This window comes from Mus caroli, chromosome 9, assembly GCF_900094665.2.
Source record: "Mus caroli chromosome 9, CAROLI_EIJ_v1.1, whole genome shotgun sequence".
Classification (NCBI taxonomy): Eukaryota; Metazoa; Chordata; class Mammalia; order Rodentia; family Muridae; genus Mus; species Mus caroli.
In genome coordinates, this window is record NC_034578.1 from 18172535 (window position 1) to 18183804 (window position 11270).

An 11270-nucleotide genomic window follows, 5' to 3' on the forward strand; every position below is an offset into this window, starting at 1 on the left:
CGCCTGCCTCTGCCTCCCAAGTGCTGGGATTAAAGGCGTGCGCCACCACTGCCGGGCAAACCCAGGGATTCTTGAGTTCTAGGCAAGGAAGGACTCTGTTAACTGAAGTTACATCTCTGGTTTCCATCAGGCATTTTGCCCTTTGTAATGAGCAGTGGGTGTTCTCTGAAGGGTTATTGACCTGAAAGCCCCCGGGAGCTGGGAAACCGGACATGCTGATAACCTCTGCTCACCAGAGCTCGGAACACACCGGTGTTCCTCTGTATCTACACCGTCCAGGCTTCTCGAGGTAACAGATCTGCAGATGGGATCGTCCACCCCGAACTTCCCTTTGCTGTCCTATAAAACCCCAAGTTCCGACCGTTGCCCTTCATTGTCCTGGCCAAAGGTCGACTCGCCTCTGTGGAGGTCTGCCTCTTACTTTCATGTCCTTTCCATCGATCCTGTTCTAAAACTTTTAGTAGTTTGAGATGAACAAAAGCAAGCTCAGAGTTCCTGAAAGACAACACAGGTGATCTATTATTACCGTCATGACCCGTCTACCACAAAGCGAATGGGACCACACTCCTTAGTGGCTCAGAAAGGTGTCCTGGTGGCCCATGAAAGAAATTCGAGTACTCAGGGAGTTGGAAGCCAATGACTAGGGGTAGAGCCTTTTGGGTAGAGTGGCTACCAGGAAGAAGGCCATTGGTGGCATCCCCAACACAACATAAACCCAGCTGGGTATGAAAGCATACACACCTGTAATCCCAGCGTTCAAGAGACAGAAGGATCAGGAGTTCAAGTACATCCTCGGCCACACAGCTTACTTGAGGCCAGTCTGGGCTACATGAGACCCTATCTCCAAAAAATAAAAAATAAAAAAGCCTTTATGTTTCTCCTTAGTAGCCCCAATCAACTTGAGATTCTAGAGCAACGGTTTCAACCTTCTTAATGCTGCGACCCTTAAATATACTTCCTTATGTTATGGTAACCCCAAGCCATAAAATTATTTTCATAGCTATTTCATAACTATGACTTTGCTAATGTTATGAATTGTAATGTAAATATCTGTTTTAGCTCGGTGACAGAGGCACACTCCTTTAATCCCAGCAGAGGCAGATAGATTTCTGAGTTAGAGTCCAGCCTCTACTACAGAGCGAGTTCCAGGAGAGCCAGGGTCATACAGAGAAAACGTGTCTTAAAACAACAAAACAAAACCCTGTGTCTTGTGACGCTCCTAAAACGACCCTTTTTGCAGGGTCTTTCGACATCCCCGCCCACAGCCCCCAAAGGGGTTGCAATCCACAGCAACCTGAGCAATTGTCTTGAGCAAATTTAACCCTAGTTTTCCCCCTCTCGATGTGCAGGGCGAAGGGGCGGGACTGCAGTAACTGTCCAATGAGACGCGCCGCTAGCCGGGGCGGGACGCTGCCACGCAAAGCCACCAAAGAGACTCTCTCACTCGCGAGGCTCGGGTGGTCGGGTCTGTATCGGTAGTTGTCACTCAGGCTGTCTGCCCCCGCCCGGGTCCTGCTGTGCCCTGTGGGGAACCGGGAACCGGGAGGGGGGCGTCCTTAGGACCTCCGGGAGGACGCGATGGTGAGTGCAGCCGGGGAGTGACTGCTGCTTGACGCTGCGCCACTCGGGAGTCTGCGCCCCAGTTTGTCACCGGCTCCGATCGCTTCGGTTTGGCTCCGCCCGGCTCTGCTCTCGGCACTGCCGTGGGGTGGGCGGGGCGGCAGCGGCATCCTGGCTGTGCAGAGTGTGCGAGAGCTGCGGCCTGAGGGTCCCCAGCCCATCACTGCTCCCTAAGTGGCACCGACTTCCCCAGTGTTGTCCCTGTTTACTGGAGGTCTCAAATGAGCGACCCTATTCCAGCGTAGCTTTTCAAAGTCAGCTGCCACTGGAGGCCTTCGTTTCCGGTTCCCCCTTTCCACATTTCCAGTAGCAGCAACCCCTCTTCAGGTCACTGTCTTTTTTTTTTTTTTTCCTTTTCCCCTCTCGTCCGTCGTCCCCCCCACCCCCCTCAAACCCCATTCTCTCAGCAGGGTTTCTAGTCTCTTCTAGCCTGGGTTTAAGCGGTACTGGGGATGGATGCATGGCTTCCCACCTGCTGGTCAGTACTCTCTCCATGCTAACTCCTCATCCTCTGGCCTTCACCTTCCAAATCCCAAGTATTTCGAATACAGACCTGTACAATCGCATCTGGTGGCTTTTCTACATCCTACACACACACACGCTATTTTAATTACAACTTTTCTTTAGGGCAAGGTTGGTTTGGTTGGTTGACTGATCTTTGCAGTGCTGAGGACAGGACCCAGGGCTTTGAGCGTTATCATTGAACTGTATCTCCAGTGTGTGTGTGTGTGTGTGTGTGTGTGTGTGTGTGTATTAGCATGTATGCATTGTATAACTTTCACTTTGCAATTCAGGATGGTCTCAAACTAATAATCCTGTCTGTCTCAGCTTCCCTGTTGGTGGGGTTACAGGGAAAGGATTCCAGATTTGGCCGAATGGCTGTTACAAAGCCCTGTGTTTTGTTGGCTGTCTGCGTGAAGCTTTCTGGAACTGTGTTCTCTAAGATGTGTAGACCTGCCCTCTCAGTGTCTTTCCTGGGCACAGACATTGAAATTAAGGTTTTTTGGAAACCTTTTTCTGGGTCCCTTGCCCTTGAGGTACAACTCCTAAGTACTTCCTTTCCTGGCTGGTGTCACCTTTAAGGGCTTTTGAGTCGCAGTTTTTCATTAAAAAGGGAAACAAAGGGCTGGGGAGATGGCTCAGTGATTAAGAGGACCCAGGTTTGATTTTCAGCATTCACATGGCTGTCCTCAGCTGTCTGTAAAGCCACAGCCTGGGCTCCATCTCCTGCTCACACCCATGCAGACAAAACACCTACATACGAATGAGTAAGTAACAAGTGAGACTCAGTGCCCCCCCCCCCCCCCCCCCCCCCCCCCCCCCCCCCGCCGCATGCCACCTGCTGCAAGCTAGAATGGAGGACCCAGGGGGCTTTGATCTCCACACCCTCTGTGGCACGTGTGTGCCAATAAATAAATAAATAAATAAACAAATAAATAAAATTTAGTTTAGCTGGTCGGTGGTAGTGCACGCCTTTAATCCCAGCACTCGGGAGGCAGAGGCAGGCAGATTTCTGAGTTCGAGGCCAGCCTGGACTACAGAGTGAGCTCCAGGACAGTCATGGTTACACAGAGAAACCCTGTCTGGAAAAAAAAAATAGTTTAAAAACTGTGCAGAAGTATAGCCATTAAGCTGTTTCAGTGTGAGCCAAGCCCTGCTAGAAGGGGCTTTTAGGGTGCCTTGTTTCAGCGTGTGTCTCAGTGCTGACGAGGGAGTAGGCAGAGTGGAGGATGCGCTAAGGCTCAGGACTGTGAAGATGTAATCGGCTCTAGGTGCTCATGCCTCTCCCTCCTGTCCGCTCTCTGTCTGTCTGTCTGTCTGTCTGTCTGTCTGCTGATTTCCTTGTACAATTTTAGGTTTAAACGTTCACGTTTATTTTACACCTGTAAGTAGATGCCTGCAAGTATGTCAGTACAACATGTTTTGCCCTCAGAGGCCAGAAGAGGGCGCCAGAACTCCTGGAAGTAGAGTTACAGATGGTGGTGAGCCACCTTGAGAGTGCTGGGAACTGAACCTGGGTCCTCTGGCAGCGCAGCGTCATCTGGCCAGCCCGTCCAGCACAATTTTAAAGGGAGGCAGAGAGAGAGAAAAAAAAAAATGGGCCTGTGATAAATCTGTCAACAAGTTCGACCTGGTGGCCCCAGCTGTCATCCCAGCCTTGAAAAGGATTGGATAAAAGATCATGAGTTGGAGGTTGGCCTGGGGCAACAGCCAGATACTGTCTAAGGCCGACACACCATTTTTATTTATGTGTCTGTGTCTGTGTTAGAATATGCTGTGTGCTGCCCTGCCTCACTGCAAGGAGACCAGAAGAGGGTGTTGAATCTGGAGCTAGTCGTGGTTGTGAGCAAGTAACCCAGTGTGGGTGCTAGGGACTGAACTCAGACCCTATGAAGACCCTCAGAAACGTTCCTAACTGCTGAGCCATCGCTGCAACCCCTCACGGGAATGTTTTATGACCTCTGTGAATACATACGTATCTCTCTTCCTCTTGTAAACACATATGGGACATTTCAGGACTCAGTGACCTTTGAAGATATGACTGTGGACTTCACCCAGGAGGAGTGGGCTCTGCTGGACTCGTCCCAGAGGAACCTTTACAGAGAAGTTGTCGGGGAGATCTTTATGAACTTGGCCTCTGTGGGTAAGGATGACATCTCCCCGTTACTTTTCCAGTTACACAAACATGATCTGCCCGTCATTGCTGGTCCATGATTGGAACTGAAAAAGGAACTCTTTGATACTAACCATAGCATTGTTGCAGCAGATCGAGATCCTGGAGTCTCATACATTCTCTCTAATAACTCCGCTTTCTCCACTCCGGGTTGCAGGGGAGAGATGGGACCAGAATATTGAAGACTGGTACAGAAACCAGGGCAGGATCCTAAGGTAACTCACTGAGAACAGAAAGGATTGTCCCATGATAGGAGGGTAGGAGGTGGCGCAGTAGCTCAGGCGGTGCAGTGCCTTCTGAGCAGCCGTGGGGAACCTATGTCCGCCTCCTGGAATCTCTGTGAAGAGCCAGGTGGGTGGGGAATGTGCTTGCCATCCTGGTTTTGGGGAGGTAGAGCGAGGTTGATCTCTGGGGCTCACTGGCCCCCCCAGTCCAGTCATATTGCCTAGTTCTTTGTGGAAGCAGAAACCCAGTCTCGGAAAATAAGGTTAGCCAAGTGACTGAGGAAGACATGGGAGATTGACTTCTGGCCTCCACATACACACACATGTACACACATACACAGACATGTACAGATACACACAGAATTTTAATTCGACATGAAGTTTTAAAAAATAAATCTGAGCTGGTGAGATGGCTTAGTGGTTAAGAGCACCGCCGACTGTTCTTCCAAAGGTCCTGAGTCCAAATCCCAGCAACTACATGGTGGCTCACAACCATCTGTAACAAAATCTGATGCCCTCTTCTGGTGTGTCTGAAGACAGCTACAGTGTACTTACATATAATAAATAAATAATAAATCTTAAAAAAATCCACCTTTCTGCAGGCTTACTTATTTATTTTCACACTTTATTTATTTATTTATTTCTGTGTATGTATATGCACGCACACATGTGCACCTACGAAGGCCAGGGGCATCAGCTTCCTCTGGAGCTGGAGGTAAGGGGGTCCTTGTGAATCTTCTGACATGGCTGCTAAGAACTGAACTTGGGTCCTTTGTAAGAACAGTACACATGTACACATTCTTTGGGCTGGGAGATGGCTCAGAAGTTAAGAGCATTTTTTTTTCCAGATTTATTTATTTATTATATGTATGTCATATATTATATATGTATGTCATATATTATATATGACTGTAGCTGTCAGAAGAGGGCATCAGATCTTATTATGGATGGTTGTGAGCCACCATGTGGTTGCTGGGATTTGAACTCAGGAACTAAGGAAGAGCAGTCGGGTGCTCTTACCTACTGAGCCATCTCACCAGCCTGCATTTGTTTTTCTTGAAGAGAACCTAGGTTAAGTTTCCCAACACCCACATGGCAGTTCATAGCCATCTGTAAGTCCAGTTCCAGGAGTCCATTGTCTTCTGGCACACAGGATGCCATATATGCCATATATATTCAGACATATATGTAGGGAATACACCTATACACATAAAATAAAAAAGAATAATAAAAGCAGTAAAAAAGTGAGTATGGGATTGGTGAGATGGCTCAGCGAGTAAGAGCACTGACTGCTTTTCTGAAGCAAAATCTGAGTTCAAATCCCAGCAACCTCATGGTGGCTCAAAACCACCATAATGAGATCTGACGCCCTCTTCTGGTGAGTCTGAAGTCAGCTACTTGTACTTATGTATAATAATAATAAAAAAAAAATCTTAAAAAAAAAGTGACAATACATATTCTTAACTGCAGATATATTTCTCTAGCCCCCAAGTAGAAATATAAAATTGAAGCATATAAATAAATATGAAATTGTGAGCAAAGCATTTATAATGTGTTCTATTTATTTTTAACAGCAGCCATATCGTGGAGAGACTTAGTGACAGCAAACAAGGTAGCCATTGTTGGGAAACCATCAGCCAAATTCTTGACCATGATCTGAAAAAGAAAAGCTCTCCTGGAGTAAAACTCTGTGAGGGCAGTGTGTGTGGACCAGCCTTCGTGCCTTGTTCATCCGGGAAGCCCAGCAGTGCGCAGGCGCACGCTGGACAGGATGTACGTGACTGCAAATGCAAGCGATGTCAGACAGCCTTCTGTAATTATTCCTTCCAAGCCAATGGCAGGTCTCACTGTGAAGACAAGCCCAACGGGTGTCGGGAACGCGAGGAAGACTTCCTGTCTTTCCCCAGCCTTGGTGACTTCGTTATAACTCGTACTGAAGTTGGGCCCCATAAATGTAACGTGTGTGGAAAAGGTTTGCACTATCCCAGCTCTCTTAGAATCCATGAAAGAATCCACACAGGAGAGAAGCCCTATCAGTGTGAACAGTGTGGGAAAGCCTTCAGTTGCTGGGGATCAGTTCGGAGACATCAAAGGACTCACACTGGTGAGAAACCCTACAACTGTAAGGAGTGTGGGAAGGCCTTCAGCTCTCTCTCAGGCCTTAAAGGACACATGATAAGACACACCGGTGGTGGACCTTATAAGTGTAAGGAGTGTGGAAAAGTCTTTAACTCACCCAGCGCACTTAGTAAACACGAGCGAACTCACACGGGGGAGAGGCCTTTTCTGTGTAAGTACTGTGGGAAAGCGTTCATTTGTTCCACCTCAGTCCGCAAACATGAGAGGACTCACACTGGAGAAAAACCCTACCAATGTAAGCGCTGTGGGAAGGCCTTCATTTCTAATTCAGGCCTCCAAGGACACATGATCAGGCACACTGGTGTTGGGCCTTACAAATGTAAGGTCTGTGGGAAAGCCTTTGGCTCTCCCAGTGCAGTTCTAAGGCATGAAAGTGCTCATGCTGTATAGGGAAAGTCTTCACTTTGAGAATACTTAAGGTCCCGAGAAAATGTTTCACTGTCCTAGTTCAGGTACAGAAACTGATTACTGGAGGGAAACTCCTGTTTAGAGAATATGGGTAAGCCATAGACTGCCAGATTTTATGTGGAAGCACGAAGAGACTGAAGAAAAACCTTATAAATAAAAGAATAAAACCTCTCTCTCTGTGTGTGTGTGTGTGTGTGTGTAACAGCACATTTTGTTGAGATGGGCCAGAAGATGCACAAATGAATTCTTTAGTCAGGTGTGCGAGCACAGCCTTTAATCCCTGCACTTGGGAAGCAGAGGCAGGTGAATCTCTGAGTTCAAGGCCAACCTGGTCTACATGATGAGTTCCAGGACAGCCAGGGCGATATAGAGAAGCCCCTTGGTTAAGAGGGCTTGCTGTCCTCCAGAGAACCAAGTTTCTGTTGTCAGCACCCATGTGTGATATCTTACAACCGTGAGTTCAGGTCCAGAGGATTCATAGGTAAGCCGTAGACTGTGGCCTCTGCAGGCTTTGCACTTAACATATAAGTAAATGCGTGCAATTTTAAGAAGATGGGATGATTTCTCAGGTTAGTACCCAGGGGACATGAATGACAGTGGTTGCTATGGAGAAGGCTTTGAGATGGGATGTAAACCAGGGAAAGGCACTGTTCTGATACAAAGGCACGTGTGAGGTCAGGGGAGAACTCTGGCATGCATTTTCCTCCGGCTCTACACGGAGTTCAGAGGCAGAACTCAGGTTATTAAGGTTGGCAGCAAGAGCCTTCTGCACCTGCTGAGCCATTTTGTCAGCCCACCTACTTTTATGTGATTAGCTCTTGCTCTCAGCATGACCTGGAACTCAACAGTCCTCCTGCCTCAGCCTCTGCAGTGTTTCCAGAATAACATTTGAAAACCTTTTTTCATTTATTAATGTGCGGGTGGGAGATCATGTGCTTCTGTGGGGCAGAGGACAGCTGTCTGCAGTTCGTTCTCTCCTTCCTTTACATGGGCTTTAGGGGCCAAACTCAGGTTGCCCACATGCCCAGCGAATGCCTTTACCTGTTGAGCCACCTGGTCAGCTCTAAGTGGTTGTTTTTACTGTGTGTGTGTGTGTGTGTGTATGTGTGTGTGTGTGTGTGTGTGTGTATGTGTGTGTGTTTGTACCAGTGAAGGTGTGGAGAGCAAAGAAAAACCTCCAGATGTTGGCCTGTTGCAAATTGTTTGAGTCAGGGTCTCTCTTTTTTTTTTTTTTTTAAGNTTTNTTTNTTATATGTAAGTACACTGTAGCTGTCTTCAGACACTCCAGAAGAGGGCGCCAGATCTCGTTACGGATGGTTGTGAGCCACCATGTGGTTGCTGGGATTTGAACTCTGGACCTTCGGAAGAGCAGTGGGGTGCTCTTACCATCTCACCAGCCCGAGTCAGGGTCTCTTGTTTGCATACCCTACACTAACTGGCCCGGAGCTTCCAGGGATTCTGGTCTACACCTTCCATCTTACTGTAGGAACATGGCAATTAAGTTGCTACTGTGCTGGCTGAAATAGAATGGCCCCCATAGACTCATATATTTGAATACTTGATCCCCAGTTGGTAAAAATGGTGTGACTTTGTTGGGGGAGGTGTGTCACTGGGGGTGCTCCACCATTATAGACTCATCTTCTGAAACTGTAAGCCCCAAATTAACTGTTTTTCTTTTATAAGTTGCCTTAGTCATGGTGCTTTATCACTGCGAATGGAAAGTCACTAAGAAAACTAAAACTACTGGCTCTCAGCTTTTACATGGGCTCCGAGGATTCAAGCTTGCCCCTTCATACTTCCATGGCAAGTGGTATAGCCAGTAAGCCACTTCCCCAGATCACGGAGTGACCCTGCTGACAGAAACTTGTGGTGCAGGGAGGCTGCTCTAAGGTGTCAGCAATCCTGATGATTAGAACAAAGCTCTGGAGTTTAGAATCATCTTCCCCGCATTGGTAGGGATGGAGCCTAGGGTTGTGCATATCCTAGGCAAGCCCTGCAAACCCTGAGCAGACCCAGCTGTAGGTTGGATTTTAAGGCCCTACAAGCCACTTAAAGGTTTGGTTTCCAATGTGACACTGTTGGGAGGTGGTGAAACCTTTAATAGGGCAGCCTAATGAGGTGTTTGTTTTTTTGGTTTTTTTTTTGTTTGTTTGATTGTTTATTGCTTTTGGTAGGGGTGGGAGTATTGAGACAGGATCTCTATGTAGCCCTGGCTGTCCTGAACTCAGGAACCAGGATGGCATCAAACTCAAAATCTGACTGCCTCAGCCTCCCAAGTGCTGGGATGACCAGTATGTACCACCATGCCTGGGTTATTTTGTGTGCATGTGTGTGACTCTGTGTGTAGGCTTGTGCAGGTGGCCACAGAAGCCAGAGAAGTTAGATCTCTCTGAAGTTGGAGTTACAGGCAGTGGTGAACAGCCTGGCGTGGGTGCTGGGAATCCAACGAAGGCCCTCGGGAGAGCAGTGTGTGCTCTTAGCTTCAGCATTCTCCCCCGGCCCTGGTTTTTGGGGACATGCTCAGAAGGAGACAGTGGGACTTTAGGCTCTTCCTTTCCTCTCTTTCACTTCCCAGCAGTGAGGTGAGCCAACTGCACTGTGCCAGGATCCTCTGTGAGGTGCTGCCTCATGACAGGCCTCAAACAGTGGGGCTCATCACTCAGGAACTGGGGCTCATCACTCACAGACTGGAGCCTGCTAAACGGAACCAAAATAAGCATTAGCATTATCTATGGGATACTTCCAGAGTCGACTTTGACTTCTTGCTTGTAATCATGGAGTCTGCAGACACCTGTCTTTATTTTTAATTTAGATGTGTGTTATACCCTGACAAATTCCTCTGCTTACGCATATGTCCTTGAGAGACTGTCGTAGCCTGAAAGACACGGCCTTAGTCAGACATAGATAACGTGTACCATAGACTCACCACATAAGGATTTGTTGTCATTATTTATCGTCCTGGAATTGGTCATGCTTTGTATTGCTTGCCTTTAAAGACACTGAGAAAATACTTGCTCGCTGGCATGGTATTAACCAGTGGCCCTCCCATATCTGTCTCTTGCATCTTATTTCTACCTTTCCTATAATCACTCTCCCAGTCGTGGTTCCCATGTTGACTGACCAGCAGGCTTTGGCAGGTATGGATTACATAATTACATACTTATGTGTGGCTGTGTATTTCTGTGTGGGCGTCTGTACATGTGAGTGCAGGTGCTCTCAGTATCCAGAAGAGGATATCAGTAGCAAGTGGTTATGAGCTGCTCAATGTGGATGTTGGGAACGAAACTTGGATCCCCAGAAAGAGCAAATTTCTTAACAGATGAACCTCTCTAGCCCCACTACAAAAGGTTTTATAAGGCAGCCTTCCCATCCATGAGGATAAAGACATCTTAATCACCTCTCATGGCTCCCACCTCTTAATCCTGTTGCTTTGAGAATTAAGTTTCAATATTAACCCAAAGACTCGGATCATGATAAGATTTTCATAAAGTCATGTGTCACCAGATCTAGCTAGCGTGTAATTTTAAATAGTGTATTTGCATGGCTGGAGAGATGACTCAGCAGTTAAAGGCACTTGCTATTGCAGAGGACCCAGGTTCAGTTCCCAGCAACCATGTGGTGGCCACAACCATTCATAACTCCAGAGTCACCTGACTTACGGGGGGCCTGAAGAGATGGGGGAGCCTGCAGGAGTCTGACCTAGGTTTTCAGCATACATGTAATGGCTGAGGAGCTTGGTGTTCATGTGGACTCCTAACAGTGGGAGTGGGGCTGTCTCTGACTCTTTTGCCTGCTTGTTGGCCCTTTTCCTCCTCCTGGCTTGCATCATCCAGTCTTGATGTGATCCTGTGTGCCTGGTCTCACTGAGCTTGTTATGCTGAGTTTGCTGGGTTTCCTTGATGTCAGCTGGGAGGCCTGCATTTTTGTAAGGGTAGGTGGGGGGGGGGAGGAACTTGGCAAGAGGAAAGATATTGGGGATAGACTGGGGAGAGGGGAGGGCGGGAAACTTATGTCAGGATGTAAGATATGAGAGGATTGAGAGAGAGGGAGGGAGGGAGAGAGAGAAGGAGAGAGAGAGAGAGAGAGAGAGAGAGAGAGAGAGAGAGAGAGAGAGAGAGAGAACTGGTTGGTTTTGGGTGTCAACTTGACACAGGCTGGAGTTATCACTGAGAAAGGAGCTTCAGTTGGGGAAATGCCTCCTCGAG

The 11270-nt window shown here is 47.8% G+C and overlaps 1 protein-coding gene across 1 annotated transcript in view; it reads left to right on the forward strand.

The window, feature by feature from the left end:
* The first annotated feature begins 1493 nt into the window (after positions 1-1493).
* The window catches only part of LOC110301238 (zinc finger protein 709-like), a 35714-nt gene continuing 25937 nt past the window's right edge, over positions 1494-11270 (forward strand). Inside the window, exons 1-4 of the mRNA XM_029482080.1 lie at positions 1494-1581; positions 4138-4264; positions 4452-4509; positions 6093-6981. Of these exons, the coding sequence (XP_029337940.1) occupies positions 1579-1581; positions 4138-4264; positions 4452-4509; positions 6093-6981 (1077 nt within the window). The 5' untranslated portion in view covers positions 1494-1578. The remainder of the gene's footprint in view (positions 1582-4137; positions 4265-4451; positions 4510-6092; positions 6982-11270) is intronic.